Source organism: Sebastes umbrosus, chromosome 10, assembly GCF_015220745.1.
Source record: "Sebastes umbrosus isolate fSebUmb1 chromosome 10, fSebUmb1.pri, whole genome shotgun sequence".
Classification (NCBI taxonomy): domain Eukaryota; kingdom Metazoa; phylum Chordata; class Actinopteri; order Perciformes; family Sebastidae; genus Sebastes; species Sebastes umbrosus.
The window spans coordinates 25,091,321-25,110,680 of NC_051278.1; the positions used below are offsets into that span (position 1 = coordinate 25,091,321).

At 39.6% G+C, this 19,360-nt stretch overlaps 3 protein-coding genes across 3 annotated transcripts; all 3 read left to right on the top strand.

Moving 5' to 3' along the window:
- The first annotated feature begins 329 nt into the window (after window positions 1-329).
- On the top strand, window positions 330-4,835 carry ppa1b (inorganic pyrophosphatase 1b). Its single transcript, XM_037783260.1, has 11 exons — window positions 330-511; window positions 1,409-1,473; window positions 1,891-1,944; window positions 2,806-2,925; window positions 3,065-3,151; window positions 3,290-3,416; window positions 3,513-3,640; window positions 3,931-4,016; window positions 4,145-4,220; window positions 4,324-4,363; window positions 4,464-4,835. Exons 1-11 carry the CDS (start codon window positions 451-453, stop codon window positions 4,493-4,495), a joined length of 876 nt encoding a protein of 291 aa, XP_037639188.1. The 5' UTR covers window positions 330-450; the 3' UTR covers window positions 4,496-4,835.
- Window positions 4,836-5,878: 1,043 nt separating this feature from the next.
- On the top strand, window positions 5,879-11,744 carry sar1ab (secretion associated, Ras related GTPase 1Ab). The gene is made up of 7 exons (XM_037781965.1): window positions 5,879-6,015; window positions 7,063-7,133; window positions 8,469-8,588; window positions 8,693-8,758; window positions 8,839-8,942; window positions 9,023-9,154; window positions 10,543-11,744. The coding sequence occupies exons 2-7, from the start codon at window positions 7,076-7,078 to the stop codon at window positions 10,657-10,659; spliced, it is 597 nt and encodes a 198-aa protein (XP_037637893.1). The 5' UTR covers window positions 5,879-6,015; window positions 7,063-7,075; the 3' UTR covers window positions 10,660-11,744.
- Window positions 11,745-13,848: 2,104 nt separating this feature from the next.
- Window positions 13,849-19,112, top strand: tysnd1 (trypsin like peroxisomal matrix peptidase 1). The gene is made up of 4 exons (XM_037781962.1): window positions 13,849-15,582; window positions 17,908-18,038; window positions 18,144-18,329; window positions 18,527-19,112. The coding sequence occupies exons 1-4, from the start codon at window positions 14,525-14,527 to the stop codon at window positions 18,727-18,729; spliced, it is 1,578 nt and encodes a 525-aa protein (XP_037637890.1). The 5' UTR covers window positions 13,849-14,524; the 3' UTR covers window positions 18,730-19,112.
- Window positions 19,113-19,360: the final 248 nt, after the last annotated feature.

The following is a 19,360-nucleotide window of genomic DNA, read 5'->3' on the forward strand; positions in this document are numbered from 1 at the left end:
TAAATAATACGGAGAAAGACACACAGCCCTTATTCAGAAACTGAGCTTTTGAAACAAGCCGTCAGGATTTCTGTCCATTTGTGATGTCACAAATATACAATTTTTAGACCATTACACGGTTTTCAGGTGGAATTTCATTAATTAATTAATTCATTCATTCATTCATTCTCACTGTGCAATCTAATTGTCCACATACAGCACTTAAACCTACTGTATGATATAAAATACAATCTCACTTTTTACAATATGGGACCTTTAACATCTTTCTTTTCATCTGCTAGGTGTCCATATTTCCCATAGCCTCTGAAGGCATCACAGGGCAAAGTGCGCCTGCGCGGTGCTCTCTCTCTTTCTACACCGACTACCGAGTGAAGACGCTTCCTTTTGCCGCCATCCTTCACCTATCACACAGCCTGCAGACCAGACAGCAACACCAACCTGAACCTAGACATGAGCTTCACAGTGGAGGAGAGGGGACAGCCCAACTCCCTGAGCTACCGCCTGTTCTTCAGTGAGTACAAACCGAGTAGAGATGATACAGCTTTGTCACTGTTTGCTACTTTCAGGTCTAGCTGCGACCTCCCACGTGTCACTTATTCACTTACTGCTGCTTTTTTAGTTGCGATAGTGATAATAGTATCTTCTTACACAAATCTCCACTCGTTCAAGTAGTGGTAACTGCTCGGTTTGAGCCACGTAGCTGAAGTTGAGCCAACCAGTTGTGCCGGTTTTCGACCTCCGGGGTGGTCCCGGTGATTTGGTTTCTGACATGACGTCACGTTGAACTTTGTAGGTGGAAGTTTGTTAATTCGGGAAATCTCGCCAGGTACTTAAACACGTCATCTAGCATACCATCATAAAGAGTTGGAGTTGGTGAGACAACGCCCTCCCTGATAGTAATAATGCCTTAGTAAACCCTTAAATGCTCACTGTAGTTGCACAGACAGATTATTGATTATCCTTTATAATTTATTGTAGTTTCCTCATAATTTGTTGTCATATTTATTACAAATGCTTGCACACACTTTTCAGAGGATTAAAGACAAACCCAGTCTCAGGTCTGTCAGAATAAGTCACTAGTCTTCATCATCATGAATGATAAGACTGTAAACTGACACTGCTGGTTATGTCAGGTGCATTGTCTTGGATAGGCCATGCTATATGGGCAAACAATGCATCAACTGTAATCTGTGTTTTTTCATCAAGCAGCTCATTGACACACCTTCAGCCAGAAGTGAAAGTAAGCAGTAATGAAAACCTCTGTACTCTCTTAGCTAATCCCCTAGACATGATGATGACGTGATTTTCCTAGCGCAGAACGTTCATTAGTTGATATGAGACAGATAAGAGCAGCTTGTATGTATCCCTCTACCATGTTCATACAGGGTTTAATCTGATTGTTTTACAGGAAATGCTGAGGGAAAGTACGTCTCACCATTCCATGACATACCAATGTATGCTGATGAAAGTCAGGTAAGGTAGCATGTCACCCTTTACCCCATTAAATATACACATGTATATTACGCTTTAAATCTACCCACTGGTTAATTGCCACAAGCAGTGCTGCCATGAAGATGTAGTTGACCAGAGTATTACAGACACTGACCTGGTTTAAATAAATAGCAAGGTCGTAGTCCATTTGCAAAGGCAATGACCTTTACTCTTTATTCTCTCAGTGCTGTGTCAATATCTCTTGTGATTGCAGTAGATTATTCATTATTTCATCTCTCTGAAACAATTAATCCGATTTATTAATGGAAAAGTTATGACCAAAGCAATGAAAGTAAAAACCAGAATGTAGCACATTTATATAAGAATTGATGTGTTTTCAAATTGTGTCGTTTTCATAATAATTTAAAGATGCTTATGACAGATTCTTGTCTCTTACAGAACATCTTCCACGTGGTTGTTGAAGTACCAAGGTGGACAAATGCAAAGATGGAGGTACGAGTGTCAAATAATCTTCCACCATCAACTTTTGGATCAGATTTTAGCAGCTTTGGCTTTAGTTTGACCACAATGTATTAAACATTTTATCTGTTAATCCAATAGGTTTTAAATGTTTTCATTAACCCATGGCTTATATAATGTCTCAAACCGTAAAATAACATGTAATCCTTCATTTGAATGTTAAACAACATTGAACATCAAGATTTACCATTTCTAGCCTTGTCATTATTTAAAGGGGACCTATTATACGTTTGTGCTTTTTCTCTTTCTTTTAGTGTGTTATATAGTTTTTTTGTGCATATAAAATGTCTGCAGAGTTACAAAGCCCAAAGTCCACGCCAAAGGGAGATAGTCTGCCCCACAGAAACACTGCTCCTGAACTGCCTGAAACGTCTTGCTTGAAGTCCTGCCTTTTCTTCTGTAACATAGTGATGTCATCAAGTAATACATTTGCATAATACCCGCCTAGCGGCTAGTTTGGCACACCCTCAAACAAAACTAGCAAGAGCGGAGCTGGAGCGGAGTCCAAAGAGTTTGCTTCGGTTGACCAATCACAACAGAGTAAGGCAGCTGACCAATCAGAGCAGACAGGGCCTTTCGGGAGGGAGGGGCAGGAGGTCAAACAGAGCGTTTCAGACAGAGGGTGAAAAGAGGTGCTGCAGCACAGCCGCTACGAGAAAAGTAAAGCGTTTTTTGAACATTAAAGCATGTAAACATGTTCTAGTGCTACGAGTTCAAATGTGAAGTTTCTCTGTTGCAGTAAGACATCACTAATGACCTTTAACATGAATGAAATTTGTCTTTTCTAGAGCTAATCATTTCTTTAAAAGTAACAGCAAAACAATTTATTTTCAGATCGCTACAAAAGACCCCATGAACCCAGTAAAGCAAGATGTGAAGAAGGGCAAATTGCGATTTGTTGCCAATGTTTTCCCACATAAGGGCTACATATGGAACTACGGAGCCATTCCTCAGGTTAGTGTTTTTTTTTTTTTTTATACAAATGTGTCCTTCCGAAAAAAACTGTGATGGTGTAAGATCAGTCCTGCAGCGTTTAAAATGTTCAGTTGTTTTACTTAATTCAGCTGGCATGCTTTGTTCTGTGTTATTTCAGACATGGGAAGATCCCGCACACAAAGATGGAGACACCGGCTGCTGCGGTGACAACGACCCCATTGACGTCTGCGAGATCGGCACTAAGGTACAACAACACAAACTGATGATTTAACATTTAACATTTAATTACGTAAATGTTTGTCATCTTTCATTAGGTCATTTCATTGAAAAAGGATAATACTGCTGATGACGACAGAAAATTTACTGCAAACGTCCTCTCTAGGTGTGTTCCCGTGGGGAGGTAATCAAAGTGAAGGTGCTCGGGATCCTGGCAATGATCGATGAGGGCGAGACTGATTGGAAAGTGATTGCAATCAATGTGGAGGACCCTGAAGCCAAGGACTTCAACAGTAAGAACCGCTTTTTTTTCCTCTTGTCTGAGTTTCTGAGCAGTCCTGCGTCAGTCATACTGAACTTTATTTTGTTTTGTCCTCATCTCTGATCAGACATCGGTGACGTCGAGCGACTGAAACCCGGTTACCTGGAGTCCACGGTCGACTGGTTCAGGAGGTACAAAGTGCCAGACGGGAAACCAGAGAACCAGTTTGCTTTCAACGACGAGTTCAAAGACAAGGTCTCCACACCTAACACACCTTATTTAGCCATCATTTTTACTGTGACAGATGGTTTTAGATTAATCTCAAGCACTTTTCTGCTTTGTCTGAGTTGCTTGCTCCCTTTCAAACAGTTAGCTTTCTCAGCTGTGAGAAACTACGCTTTTAAGGAAACACAGTTGTCAAACTTGTGCAAACTTTACTTGAACTAGAATTTTAAATTTAAATAAGTACAGATTTTTCTTCTATGAATGTTAACTGTAACAAAAAATACTTTCAGCTAAGCACTTACTGTTTTTTTGTGTTTCAGGACTTTGCCATTGAAGTAATCAAGAGCACTCACAAGTTCTGGAAAGCCCTCATTTCCCAAAAGACCGATGCTGGTGAACTGAGCTGGTAAACACTGTTCTTACTGATTTGACCACAGCAAAAAAAAAATACAGCTTCTTTTAGGACAAATGTGATCTGAAAATCAGCATTCATTTATGGCTTCTAATCTACGAATGTCTTGTCATGCAATACAGCAAAAACACGTGTGTCTCGGGAAGTGACAGCCCGCACTGCTGTTCAGCGGACGAGGCTAAAGCTTTTGTTGGTGAAGTAAGTAAGATTTGTGTTTTTGCAACATAACGACATCCGTCTACACCAGACCTCATCCCTCTTTGATTATTATTTCATAATTGATGTTTCACTCTATTTTTAGACATGTCCCTGTGGAAAAGAAGAACCTATCCCCTCTTCAGGTAGCTTTTTAAATAAATATTCCTGTAAATAATGATTATTGGATTTCTGCTGAACTTGATTGATCTGACGTGAGATTGACATTCATGTTTTCATTTGCAGTAGATAAATGGTTCTACTATGAGAGGAAGTAAACCGGGAGCCGGTTGGATTGGAGCAGATTGAAAGGCTCATCTCTCATAGGAATACTTGAAGATGGTCTTACCAATAGGAACCAATGGGATGACGGGATGGGACGTGGATGGTCGGGTCTGGGCTGGCTTATTCCCTGTAGATGAAGAAATAATGATTAAATACTGTAGAGAAAGTCAAAATTAAAAAAAAGTACTCATATCTTGACCAATGAATTTTCACGTATTTAAAAGTTCTCTCTGATGATGTACTGTCTTAAACAATGTCTGTAGATACTCGTGTCATCATGTATGAGACTCTGAACTGCTTTAATAAAGCTTCTCTGGTTAAATTATCATCAAAGTGTGATTTTGTTTTTTTGCACAACACAATTTATTCTAAATTAGAAGATGAGGACTTCTGTGTCAAGTTTAATGAGCAGCGTTGTTAGTATGAGAGTTGTGAGGAAATAAAGTTGAATCTTTTCAATTCTCATTGTCATACTGCTGCTACCCAGTGTTCAGTACCCTCCATTACTTTTCTTTTTGCAATGTAATATGTTTACATGTATACTTCACTGTTTTCACAAGTATTTTAGGTTATTCCTTTCAGCTTAATGTTTGTGATTAATGTATACTATCAGGTTTTTGCACCGCATTGTGCTTTCTTTAACAATTTCTATGGACCTAAGAAGAAAAATAATTATGTATAATGGCAAAATAAATTCCGGATTTTCTTAAACACACATTGTTTAAGAAAATCTGTGAATTAAATCTTCTCAACAGTATTGTGACATTTACAATAAAATGAATCTTTCAGTCTTTAAATTAAAAATATATGACATCTTTAACAGAACTTTAAATTGTGCTTGATATGTGTACAGTATATGTGTTTAAGAGTAGATATATGTCATATATGACCATCTAGCCTCATTCAATGCCACACACACACACACACTCACACACAATCTAATGTGTCTATCTAATAACTCACATTGTAATGTAAATGTAATATAACTGATTATTTTAATGGAGCTTCCCAGCAAAAAGTATTTCACACGTTTGTACATGTATAACCGGTGTGACAATAAACATGTTGAATCTTGAATCATTCTTCAACCTGCTTTTATCCCCTTGTGTTGTTTTTGTTTTGTTTTTGTACTTTATTATTCTTTCTCTGTACAATATATTTTGGTCTTTTTATATATGTCCCTGCACATGTCTTCACTTGTTCTGTAAAAATCACTTTATAACACAATAAAAAAAAAAAATTGTGAATTTTCATGTGTCACTATTGTATAAAAAAATACATATTAAATATTCCAAAAATGCAGCAGTAAAAGTCTTAACTGTAAAAGACAGTGAGTGAGAGTCTATGGTTCATTTTTAAGAGAGAAACATGACTGGCATGTGTTGGCCCCGCCCTCTTTATAAACTATACAGTGACGTATTTCCGGCCAGCTGTCAAACTCGCAGGCTACATGCCAGTGGACGGGACAGAGACCAAAGACCAACAGATCAGGTTATTAATCCAGCAGATCAAGGTAATACAACAAATCATATATTAAGTTTACATTGTTCCAGTTAGCACCTTTCATTGTAAGTGTAGTTTTCTGCTCGTTGAACCACTTTCCTTACGATATAAAGGTTTTAGTTTAGCTATAGTCCTCTGTGCGCAGCTCCTGTTGTTTACTATATGTATCACTGTTTACCTGTCTGACAGCTGATGTCGTTACTACCATGCTACACGTGATAAAGCCGAACTGTGGCAGCAATCGTGAAATCACTGGAACAAACATGTCTGAGGAGCTCAGTCATGAGTTTAGTGGCCTGTCGTGTGTTATGGTGTAAATCATGTATATTTTTTATGGGACACTGGTTGGAGATTTGCATAATAACCTGTTTTTGAGGGCTGACTCAGTACACGGTGCCTTGTTATGTTATAATATTTAATCCACAGATTTAGGGACTAAATGCAATACTTTATAAATGGAGTTTGGTGTTTACAAATGACCCATCTGAAACATTAAAGTAATCAACAAAGCCTTAGTCACTGAAGGCCTCAACATACACTGCAACAAGCACATCAAGTCTCACATGGAGTGACAGGTGTGTGTATGTGAGTGTGAGAGGGAAGCAGGGGGTGACTGCCAAGATCAAGTGTCCTTGCCACTACTTGTCATAAAAATAGTCAGAGGAAGATCAGTGTGACTTAGTGAGAGACCTCTCAGAACAAACTAGCATCTAAAAAATCATCTAAAGCCTGTTTGTTGCTTAGTTTGCCCTCCTTTCTCTTTCATGCTTTAAAGCTTGTGTGTGATTACACAGAGCTTATACACATACCAGCAGAGTAATCCAGGGGTCAGGAATAATGATTAACAATGAGCTTCAGTGTTAGATCCTGTCCTTTTGCAACATTATTCTGTCTTTATGTGCTGTGTTTTTATTTGTTTAATTTACTCATGTATGCTTGACTCATGATGGGAGAGGTTGGCTTGGTTAAGGCTTGACAGCAACTTGTGCTAATCACCGCTGTGTTCTTCTTTAATGCGCCATGATAAGTAATTTCAGTTGTTTCATCTGTATTACAGGCAGTCCAGAGAAATGTCTTTTATATTTGACTGGATCTACAGGAGCTTCAGCAGTGTCTTGCAGCTATTAGGTAGAGTATTGTTCATCTTTTCTCAAACAGCCCAAACCACATTGTGCTATTTGACATCACCCTCCTCCACTCCACGCCTATTTCGGAGCAAAAAATACCTGAAATGACAGACCCAAATTAAAGTGGCCGTAGCACACAATCCCAAATGACTTTATGGATGAATAAAATGTCTTGCCAGAAAGGAAACTTCCCAAAGTTTCTTGTGAAAGTGTCAGAAACATTATATGCTTGACGGAAATAGAGCGGTAGGCCTTTCATTTTTTGTCAGTCTGCATAACTGTCTGTCCATTTGTCAGTAGAGGTCAGGGAAACTATGGGGTTACAGACAAAATTCCTAGCACAAATAGCACAAAATATGACAATTATGCAGGTTATTTTAATGAATAGGTCAAGGTAGATCTCTGAGAAAAGCTATTTAGGGGACTCCAAATGTACACTTGGTAAAGTTATGTTATTTTCTGAATCATTAGAAGTCTATTTCTGTTGACATTGTACATTCACTAATTTCAGCCCAAATACTCACAACTGTGCAGATTTTCATATTAATACCATATTCATATCATATACAGATTTCTTTTTGGTATTATCTAGCCCCTAGATTCCCAACCTGGGGGTCCTGACCCCACTAGGGGTCACCAAAGCTTCACTGGGGGGTCGCAAGGCTTTTAAGATTTTAAGAGGTGTAAGACAGCTTTTAAAAAAAATATATATATATACAGTTGACCTAAGAGCTAATAGAACAATGGCTTAGTGTCAGGGAGAAGAAAACACTGAATTTGTTAAAAAAAGAAGCCTATAAAGTATGTATGTTGTTTAAAAAAAATAATACAACCAGAGAATTGTATTAGAAGTTCCAGGAGAACTCATCTCTGATGCAATATTTACAGGATCTGCTCAAAATTCATCCGAATCACTAATTTTTACACTAACTTCCTGCAGATATTTTGTTCACTATTTGATTTAATTGTAGTTTATCAGTTGTTTTGTACTGTTATTGTTATGTATTGAATATAATATAAAATATCCATAAAATACGTCACTTAGTCGGGGGTCTTCAGTTTACTCAATGATACCAAGGGGTCCCTCAAGGAAAACGTTTGGGAACTACTGATCTAGCCTATGTTTCTAAAAACAAGATACCATAAATGTGTAATAACACAGATTTATTAGAACTTCAATGGCACTCCTGAATAAGACAAAAAAGAAAGAAAAAATACCTTGGTGTTTATGACTGTGGGGCCTCCCTGTCCTCTTCAATGCAGAGATAAAAACAAAAAACACATTTATAGTGAGGTTATATTAAATACATATTAATTGTTTTCCTTTTATCCTCAGGGCTGTACAAGAAGAGCGGCAAGCTAGTGTTCCTCGGACTAGACAATGCCGGAAAAACAACGCTCCTGCACATGCTCAGAGACGACAGGCTAGGACAGCACGTGCCAACGCTACATCCAAGTACATCCAGCGATTTGACATGTTGTCTGTTCTGCCGTCACTCACGTATTTCTTGCCTCATCGCTTTATCTAAAGTCAGTGCTTCCCCTCCCCTCTGTCCTCAGCATCTGAGGAGCTGACCATAGCTGGGATGACCTTTACGACGTTTGACCTTGGAGGTCACACACAAGGTGGGAGTAAGAGAAAATGCTGTTTTGATGCGCTGGCAGCTGTGTGTTACATGAATGCTGAAACTGTGTTGCTCTCACAGCACGAAGGATTTGGAAGAACTACCTCCCAGCCATAAACGGTATCGTCTACATGGTGGATTGTGCGGATCATGAGCGACTAGCAGAGGCTAAAGTTGAACTGGATGTAAGTTAATTATATTGATCTCACCTGCATATCGACACACAGCATCTCTTTGGTGTATATTTGACACTTTCTGTCTGCAGGCTCTGTTGACGGATGAAACCATCTCGAACGTCCCGGTTCTGATCCTAGGGAATAAGATCGACCGTCCGGAGGCCATCAGTGAGGATGGGCTCAGAGGAGTCTTTGGTCTTCATGGACAGACAACAGGAAAGGTAATGAACACACGTGGGATTAAATGATGCGAATGGAACCTGTATGGTGGAAAGTAGTAGAAACACTATAACGACATATTTGCTGTAGTTGCTCCTTACTCTGCTTTATGACTTCAATAAATAGTAAATCCATGCCGTCTGGTCGTTCAAGGACATTTTCACTGAATAACATCAACAGTGAGCTTCACAAATCTCACAAGGCCAGACCTACCTTCCTTTCAGCGCAGAACAAAAGTTTTATTGCACTGCTGCTCTGAGATAGTTGAAAACTGTAATACAAATTTGACATGCTAAGGTTAGGGGTGACTGTGCCTAGATCGCCACTGCTCTCGTTAAATAAGGTGGCAGCGAGGGGGCAATAGATAGTGAGCCATTTGGAATGATTTGTGTCATTGAGTCAGATCACAGCTCTACAAATATCACACCACACGCCACCCTCTCTGTCGTACAACATGCAGAAAGTTACAGGTTTAAGATATTGATCGTACACTTTCAATGTCCATGGTAAAAGATATTGAAATGTTTAGGTTGTGATTTAGAGTAACAGTGTGTAACATTTCGGGGGATCTATTAGCAGAAATGGTATATAATATTCATAACTATGTTTTCATTAGTGTATAATAGGGATGAGCCAAATGCTTCAAAGCTTCGACTGTTGCCATGGTATTCAACCTCCAAATCACTATTCGAATGCTTCGTTTTTGAAAATGTTTTCATTTTTTATATACAAGTATGTAATAATAATAAAGTATAAATCCCAAAATAGCCCATGAAATAAGGAATAATCCCACAACATTATTCATTATTCATATTCAACATGAATTATTATTAGTTATTCTCAGACAGATATCGCTGTTTGGGACTGTCGAGACAGCCCTAGTGTATAATCTCCTGAAACTAAGAATTGTTGTGTTTTCGTTAGTTTAGAATGAGTCCTTCATATCTGCATAGGGAGCGGGTCCTCTTCATGGAGTCCACCATGTTGCTCCACCATGTTTCTACAGTAGCCCGGAATGGACAAACCAAACACTGGCTCTAGAGAGAGACTTTCACGTTTTTACGTTACCTGAAGGCCAAAGTAGTTGTCCAACATGCTTGAGAAACTGCGGTAACGTGAGCCGCAGAGTGCAAAACTGTGTTACCGCCAGCCGCCGTCTGACTTCCGTTGCTCCCAAAGTAGTGTTATTATGTTAAGGATGGCTTCTGAGCGAGCCGAACAGCGTTAACGCGGTTTTGCACCTAACGGCTCACGTTACCGCAGTCTTGGAAAGGGAGGAGTGAGCAGGGGGGGTATTCAGTTGGTTGCAATCTGCAACCACACCAAAAGATGTCACCAAATCCTACACACTGTACCTTTAAAATCTGTGTGTGTTTTTGTTTCTTTTCAGGGCAAAGTGTCGCTGAAGGAGCTGAATTTGAGGCCAATGGAAGTTTTCATGTGTAGCGTGCTGAAGAGGCAAGGATATGGAGATGGTTTCCGCTGGCTCTCCCAGTATATTGACTGATTCACGTTCTTTTAATAACCTTGTTTACCTTATTGTTCCACACAAAACTACCTGCCGCAAAGAGACATTTTATTAAATATTTAGGACTTTGACTGTGCGAGTAGGAAATGTGTTACAAGTAGTGTTTTGTGTTCTGTATTCTTCATCAGTATGTTATATCAATCCTACCACAGCGAGTCAAAGACTAAGTTATGAATCATCAGTCTGTATTGTACAGATTGAGTGTGGAGAATAATCTTCATGGTTTCCACCTTTACTTAAAGCCTGTAGAGAACTCTGTCCGCCATATAGAACATGTCATCGCTGTGAACCAGTTTTCTGACCCGGGTTTATTTTTAGCTGCTGGTGTAGACTTACAGTGAAGGTCAATTTGGTTAACATTTTGTGCTCGGGGTTGCTCTTCCTTGATTGAGGATGAATATTATAATCATTATATCTTTATATTACCCTACTTCTTTCAAACTAATGGGAATTTTGAAGTACCATAAAATATATTGTCAAAGAACAGAATAGTTTTCCTGGAAAGTGCTGCAGAGGTTTGGTGCCATATTTGTTAATAAGAAAATACAGTAGCCTGCTATCACCAAGGATACTGACAAATCCACTGATTGTATGTTTTTCTTTAATCATTGAAGGGTTTACCACTACAGGCCAATTGTATGAATGTGACCACAAGTGCATTAACTGACATTTTGCTGTGTCAAATAACTGCATCAGCACAGCCAGGTGGTGTAACAAACTCATACTTGGATGCCAAATTACCTGTTTTCATGATGGTTAACTGCTGTGAAACAACTTGAGTACTTTGTGATTAGTGGCTGCTCACAACGGGCAGTGATATTATGAGAGTACTTTGGTGGTGCTTAAAAATAAGGCATGCAAAAGATATGCATGAAATTACCTCTTAGTGCAATACTACACATTATTTTGTATATAAGCTCTTATTTATATTTTGAAATAAAAATTTGGCTTGCCTTATGTTACATCAAGCTCTGAAGTAATGTATCTGTTACAAAAGGTAGGTCATATTGTTATTAAAACGTGTGAAGTTTGAGCATAATAAATATTTTTGACAATCCTTTAAATCTTTCTTGTCTGACTATTTTTTAAATTAAATTAAATTATTTAATACGAAAATGTTTGATACAACCAATTGCAAACATTATTAAACAATACTATTATTACTACAGCGTATAATTATTATCAATGTATAAGGTCAAACAGTTTTTAGGATAATGTTATTACAAATATAATATAAGTTAAATATGGAGGACTACGTAAATAGTAATAAAGCATTTAATAACTAATTGAACAATAATAATAGCCATTAATACATTTGTTTACAAATTGATTTATTAATTTAATTAATTAATTCTGGTGTGGATAGGAGGTTGTGTTGTTCTGGCTCTATCTACCTGGCGTGGAGAGGAGGTTGTTATGCTCTGGATCTATCCGTTTGGTGTGGAGAGGAGGTTGTGTTGCTCTGGCTCTATCTATCTGGCGTGGAGAGGAGGTTGTGTTGCTTTGGATCTATCCGTTTGGCGTGGAGAGGAGGTCGTGTTGCTCTGGCTCTATCTGGCATGGAGAGGAGGTCGTGCTGCTCTGGCTCTATCTATCTGGCGTGGAGAGGAGGTCGTGTTGCTTTGGATCCATCTATCTGGCGTGGAGAGGAGGTCGTGTTGCTCTGGCTCTATCTATCTGGCGTGTAGAGGAGGTTGTGTTGCTCTGGCTCTATCTATCTGACGTGGAGAGGAGGTTGTGTTGCTTTGGATCTATCCGTTTGGCATGGAGAGGAGGTCGTGTTGCTCTGGCTCTATCTGGTATGGAGAGGAGGTTGTGTTGCTCTGGCTCTATCTATCTGGCGTGGAGAGGAGGTTGTGTTGCTTTGGATCTATCTATCTGGCGTGGAGAGGAGGTCGTGTTGCTCTGGCTCTATCTATCTGGCGTGGAGAGGAGGTTGTGTTGCTCAGGCTCTATCTATCTGGCGTGGGGAGGAGGTTGTGTTGCTTTGGATCTATCCGTTTGGCGTGGAGAGGAGGTTGTGTTGCTCTGGCTCTATCTGGCGTGGAGAGGAGGTCGTGTTGCTCTGGCTCTATCTGGCGTGGAGAGGATGTTGTGTTGCTCTGGATCTATCCGTTTGGCGTGGAGAGGAGGTCGTGTTGCTCTGGCTCTACCTGTTTGGCGTGGAGAGGAGGTTGTGTTGCTCTGGCTCTATCTATCTGGCCTGGAGAGGAGGTCGTGTTGCTCTGGCTCTATCTGTTTGGCATGGAGAGGAGGTCTTGTTGCTCTGGTTCTCTCTGTTTGGTGACGCTAGGAAGCTGCTTGACATTTTCCTGGATCCACCTTCTCACATATGTTCCCCTTACATGTATTATTTTTTGTCATATGGATTGTCTATGTTGTATTTTCATTATGTTGTTACCCTGTACACACGACATCTATTGCACGTATGTCCATCCTGGAAGGGGGATTCCTCCTGCCCTTCCTGAGGTTTCCTCCATTTTTCACTTTTTCCCTGTTAAAGTTTTTTTTTGTTGGGGAGGTACTGTAAAGGACAGAGGGTGTCATATCCTGTACAGATTATAAAGCCCACTGAGGCTGATTTGTGATTTTGGGCCATACAAATAAAATTGTTTTGACTTGACTTGACTTAATCTATGAATAAATGGACTGAATTACAAAGTAATTCATTATCTGACATTTTACTGGGCAATAAAAATAATTATAAAAATAATTTACAAATGAAATATTAATCCTAATAGTTAAAATGTATTAATATTAATAGTTAAAATGTACTGCTAAGAAATGATTACACATTTAAACGACAATATGGGGATTTTTTTCCAAATATACCTTTATGTATCCTTTTTTTCTAGTATATTTAACATTCATCACATGAGTCAGGAAATAAGTAATTTTTGGTAAATATACTGGACTGCTCCATTTCGGTTTATGCATTTCACTGCTTTCTTAAAAATCAAAAAAAAAAAAACTGTTAACAGAAAACATTTCCACTTTTTGCTACTAAAACGTATAGCTTTGCATATTGCAAGATTCAAGATTCAAGATTTTTTTTTTGCCGTTTGCACTTATAAGTACATTGGAATTCTAAGCAGTTTACACCGAGTCAGCTTTAAGAAAAGAAAAAAAGTAGAAAAGGCACAAGGTAATTACAATACAAAATAAGTAGCACATTCAACTCAACACAATAAATAAATAAATTATTAAAACGTAAAACGCCCTCAGTGTAGTCAATAAATAAACTAAACTACCCTCTGCATAGGAACAATACCCACCACAATATAAATATACAGTATATATGCTTCATAACAATGTTAAAAGAACTTATAGCTCTCATAAAAATATTTTAAAAAAATAATTAATATATTAAAAAAATAATTAATATATTACAGTGCAGTGCAGTTAATTAAAGGTGATTTAGGATCCCTTTCAAATCATCATTTTATCAAATGATTCCTAAAACATTGTACAAACATTGTATTTAGAGTGTCAGAATGCAGACTCATATGTCCCGCCTCCCTGTTTCTGATTGGTTCAGAGCTGTTCGTATTCACATTTCTGACCAATCACATTACTCGATAGATGTCGTGTTTTTCTTGTAGACCAATGAGATTCAACCAGGAAGCTAGAGGACAGAGTCCACGTTATTAAACACCACAGTGGAGACTTGTATCAGATATAACTCTGGTTTAAACTCGGTGTCAGTGAGCCGTAACCTACCTGGTCAGTATGGAGGTGTGTTTTCTTGTCTCAACACTGCTTTCTGTGCTGCTTTTCAACAGTTTTCCATCTTCAAGTTGCTAAACTCGACTATAAGGTTTAAAGTTCACCTGCAGCGGACATCATGCAGGTGAAGGACGTGGGGAAGTGTTGCTGTGTAGTTAAGGTGTTTGAGGCTTCTTCGGCAAAGAAAGCAGTGAGCTGCAGCGGAGTCATCGTCCATCCTCAGACCGGGACCGTGATCTGCACCGGCGTCCCGTTCTCCCGTTACACCACCGGCAGACAGCCTCTCTCCTCCGCAGAGCACCGCCTCCTGTCACCGCACAGCTTCAGCGAAACACTCAAAATCAGCCTCGTCTTCTCTACTGACTCAACCCAGTCTGCACAGCCACACAAAACCCTTCAAGGTGAAGTTTCAGCCGAGTTGTTGATGCTGGTGAACTGCCAGGAGTTCAGACAGGCTCTCCTGGCTGTCTTCCCGGAGGCTGACCAGTGGCGTTTCCATGGTGACGAGGATGAGGAGCTGATGAGAGATGCCCAGTTCCTCAGTTGGTTCGCTGTACTCAAAGCGAGCGTGGTGGTGGCAGACAGCAGCAGCACAAATGCAGGGACTATCATCCCCTGGCAGAGCAGCTCATCCATCCAGAAAGGCTGCCCGGTGGTTGCTTGTGGCTCACCCTTCGGCTCCCTCTGCTTGGATCTCTTCATCAGCACCCTCAGCAGGGGCATCATCAGCAACCTCACTGGAGAGGACAACGCTGTCATCCTCACAGACGCCCGGTGCTTGCCAGGCACAGAGGGCGGAGGGTTGTTTGTGGCGAAAGGCGCAGACGACGTGCGTCTCCTCGGACTGATCGTGTCTCCGTTTGGTTGGAAGGCGAACGAGTGGATAGGCCTCACCCTGGTCTGCTCCGTCCACCTGATCTTCAGGAGCATCATCAGATGCACGAGAGGTCAAGATCCACTCCAAGATGTCTGGCTCCATCCGGGAGAGGCAGGCCTCCTCATGTCCACCGCAGCAGCCCAGGAGTCAAACGCTGTTAAACGCCCCACTGTGTGCTTTGTGGACAGTGGACAGTTCTGGGGCTCGGGGGTCGTCGTCACCTCTCGGCTGGTTGTGACCTGCCGCCACGTTGTCAACGGGAAGTCCACAGTCACCCTGAAGTTCCATCACGGGGACAGGTGACATCTTAACCCCTTTAAGTGTGGGCTGTCAGGAGCTCCCAAACACATCCTTCTCTGAAACAGGAAGGGGTTTGATGCACAGGTGCAACTCATAACATTAACGATGGCTCAGGTTCAATGCTGGTATGCCACCATACACATGTACCAGGGGATGGAATACAGCTATCATTAATGTTATTAATCACACCTGTGTTTTTAAACTCAAACCACATACACACTGAAGTGCATTTGTGGTTCTTGAAGCTCCAGCAAAACTCAACAATGGCACTTCTTTTCAAAGTCACAATAATCCAGACAGTAGTTTATTTATTTATTTATTTATTTATTTATTTGCACATATATAAAACTGCACAAAATCCAGTCAATGAAAAATACAAACAAGAAATGTGTCAGGAGAGGTCAAGAAGCCACAGGCTTATACAAAGGACCTCCCCCCCAACCCCAGGAGAAAAAAACTATAACAAAAAAAAGGGACAAAGATCTAAACTAACATCATTTAAAAAATACAACAAAAGTTAAACAACAACAAGAAGTATACAAAATGTGCAGAAAAAACTAACCAAACAGTGGAAAAACAATCAAATAAAAACAATGAAATACATACAAAAGAAATGTTCTCAATAAAACATTTAATCACAAGTAACAGGTTTCATTTACATTTGCTGTTTAGCTGTAATTTTGTGCTACACCACCGGGCACTACCAACCTAAAGATCACTGAGGAAAGTTTATTTGACTGGTGTGAGCAAGAGTTGATAGTAAAAACAGTGGAACTGGTAACTTTCATTAAAAGCCTCTGAGCACCCACACGGGTGTTTTCAGTTATTCTGGCTGATTAGACCTCTGCTTATGATACGATACGATACGATACGATACGATACGATACGATACGATACGATACGATACGATACGATACGATACGATACGATACGATACGATACGATACGATACACTTTATTGTCCCCTTGGGGAAATTTGTTTTGACTTAGTGCTGCACACCATCAGCTGCCTCCATAGCAGCATCAATAAATAGAAACAAACAACAATCCACACGTAAACAGAGAAACACAAACAATCTAAACCTCAAACAACATATATTGCACATATTCATATTGCATAAGAACTATCTAAAAACAGAATAAATAAAAGATAAAAATAAGAATAAGAAGAACACCATGACGCTAGTGCACAACCCTCAGCCTCAAGGAACATTGAACATTGCGGTTGAAGGTGGGCCAGAGATTTGATGGGAATTTATGAGGTCACGTATCTTCATCTATCAATAAGAATGATAAAGGTGCAACAAAGTTAACAAGAGGAGGAAAATGTCAATAAAATAATAGTCTATACACACCGAAGCAGTCCTGAGAAGAGCTCTAATCAACCAGATTAATTGAAAACACCTCTGTGGGTGTTCAGAGGCTTTAAAGGCCCTTCACAGCCTTGATTCACCCACACAGGTGTTGTCACTTCTATTACCTGATTGGACCTCTTCTCAGGACTGTGTGTATGTGTAGTTCTACCGTGTTTGATTGACATCTCCCTCAATTTCTTCTGTTAAGACTAACGGGCCCGGTCACATCAGATTTATTTTATTTTATTAACATCACCACATCAGAAAGTGTCACAGAGAAATTCATCCATGTCTCTAACCAAAATATGTGGTTATATATTTGTTATTATGTGATCTGTAGAATATATGCTTTTTACACCTTTACCATTACGCATGGACTTTGCATGTGTTAATCATCAGGGATGCACCGATCCGACTTTTTCAGTCCCGATATTAATACCTGGGCTTTGCGTATCAGATCCGATACTAGTGTTTAATTAATAAGCTGTATGTGTCACTGTGTAGAAGTGACTGGGATCATTCTTTTATGTGTAAGGCAACATCAGGCTTGACTTAAACATTGCTCTCCTAACTTTGTAAAAACAAAATGTAACAAATAAATACATAGATATACATTTTTAATGCAGCAAGAAATTGGTCAAAACTTAAAAAGGAATTAAAATTCCAGTTTATAATGTATATAGTATATAAACATAGAATTGAATAGTTCAGCCCTTATTGTCACCGATATCTGATGCAGCTATTTGAGTCAGTATCGACCCAAAATACCGATCCAGTATTGGTATTGGTACATCCCTAGTTAATTACCAAACCAGTAACTACTTCCAACTGCAAAACATCTGTGTGAGTTCAGTGTCTTTTAACAATTTGTAATGTTTCTGATCACAGTGTGTACTGATTTGGCACAAACAATACAGAATATGTAATGTGTGCTGTTTTTTTTTTTTTTTGTCGATTTCTCTTTCACAGCGTCCGTGATGTTGTGGGTGATGTGCTGTTTTCCACTAAAGCCTCTTCGCCCTATGATTTGGCGTTGGTGCAGCTGAGAGACTCCGCCACAGAGGCCGTGGTCCCTCGAATGGCTCAGAGTTACAATCCAGGTTTGATTTCAGTCTTGTTCAGTGGAAACAGAGTAAAACATCTGTTTCTTCACCCTAATAAAACCCTTATAAGATTGATATTCAGCTCGGTTTCTCTGCCTGCAGGTGAATCTGTAGTCGTGGTGGGATATGGTGGCTTGGGTCGGAGGTGTGGTCCGTCCCTGACCTGTGGTGTCCTCTCCAAAACCATCAGCTTGAATGACCAGCCCATCATGCTTCAGACCACTTGTGCAGTACAAGCAGGGACCAGCGGGGGCGCTGTGGTGCGGACTCACTCAGGGGAGCTGCTGGGTAAGAAACCCTGAAGCTACAAAATCATGTACTCTTTTTGATCAGAGGGGGGCAGATGATGACCACAGAATACTTCACTGTAACAACGCAGCATATGTGCAGAGAGAAGGCAGATATACACACCAGATTGCTCCTTCTGCAGTATTCTGCTGTATTTGCAGTTTTTAAGAGTATAAGGATTATTTGCTGTTTTGCAGGCATCGTGGCCAGCAACACGAGGGACTTGGCTGCCAAAGTGACCTACCCGCACCTCAACTTTAGCATCCCAGTGACTGTTTTCCAGAGATCGTTGCAGCACTTTGAGCAGACAAGGGATGTTAATGTGTTCAGGGTGTTGGATAGCACAGAAACAGAAGTCAGCACAGTGTGGAGGCTACAGGGTGCACAAAGCAAACTATAACTGATGCACCTTGAGATATACTAGAGAAAAAGATTAGATGGTTAAATCAATATGGATTATATGCAAAATCATATTAGGTAATCAAATTGACATTATGTTTAATTTTTTAAAACAAAACAATTTTTTTCAAATATATAACTTAATGTTTCATACCTCAATTTGTTACAAAGACGGGCACAAAGTCACAGATCTGAAGGAGTAAATGCAACTAAAACGAGACTCATTAATTTCTAATGTTGATTCGCTCGCCCAGAATCATGCCTCACCTGTGAAATATTAATAAGACCACTTAATGTTAACAGCCAACTTACTTTAATACCTACAGAGATTTTTTTATTGTACTGTAATGTAATTATATTAATAAAAAGAGTTTATTCTGGTGACATTTCGGTATACGCTGGGTATATTTCTGTACACAATTATCACAAATTACCCACATTATGACAACTAAAATACCAAAGGAAGAAGATTACGCATATTTTTCTATATGTAAATTCATAAAGTGCATCAAGTTTCACTTCTAGCATCTAAGCCTTAGTTATTTTACAGTTACAGCATGAAAAAAAAGACATTACACTTTGTATGTGTTAGGATTTACACTCAGCTCTGTTCTATATGGCTTGTTTTCACC

Coding starts and splice junctions, on each gene's coding strand:
- ppa1b (XM_037783260.1), top strand. CDS start 451: ATGAGCTTCACAGTGGAGGAGAGGGGACAGCCCAACTCCCTGAGCTAC. Junction 1,474..1,890: donor TGTATGCTGATGAAAGTCAG/GTAAGGTAGCAT, acceptor TGTCTCTTACAG/AACATCTTCCACGTGGTTGT. Junction 2,926..3,064: donor ACTACGGAGCCATTCCTCAG/GTTAGTGTTTTT, acceptor GTGTTATTTCAG/ACATGGGAAGATCCCGCACA.
- sar1ab (XM_037781965.1), top strand. CDS start 7,076: ATGTCTTTTATATTTGACTGGATCTACAGGAGCTTCAGCAGTGTCTTG. Junction 7,134..8,468: donor CAGTGTCTTGCAGCTATTAG/GTAGAGTATTGT, acceptor TTTTATCCTCAG/GGCTGTACAAGAAGAGCGGC. Junction 8,589..8,692: donor CGTGCCAACGCTACATCCAA/GTACATCCAGCG, acceptor CTCTGTCCTCAG/CATCTGAGGAGCTGACCATA.
- tysnd1 (XM_037781962.1), top strand. CDS start 14,525: ATGCAGGTGAAGGACGTGGGGAAGTGTTGCTGTGTAGTTAAGGTGTTT. Junction 18,039..18,143: donor GGCTCAGAGTTACAATCCAG/GTTTGATTTCAG, acceptor CTCTGCCTGCAG/GTGAATCTGTAGTCGTGGTG. Junction 18,330..18,526: donor TCACTCAGGGGAGCTGCTGG/GTAAGAAACCCT, acceptor GCTGTTTTGCAG/GCATCGTGGCCAGCAACACG.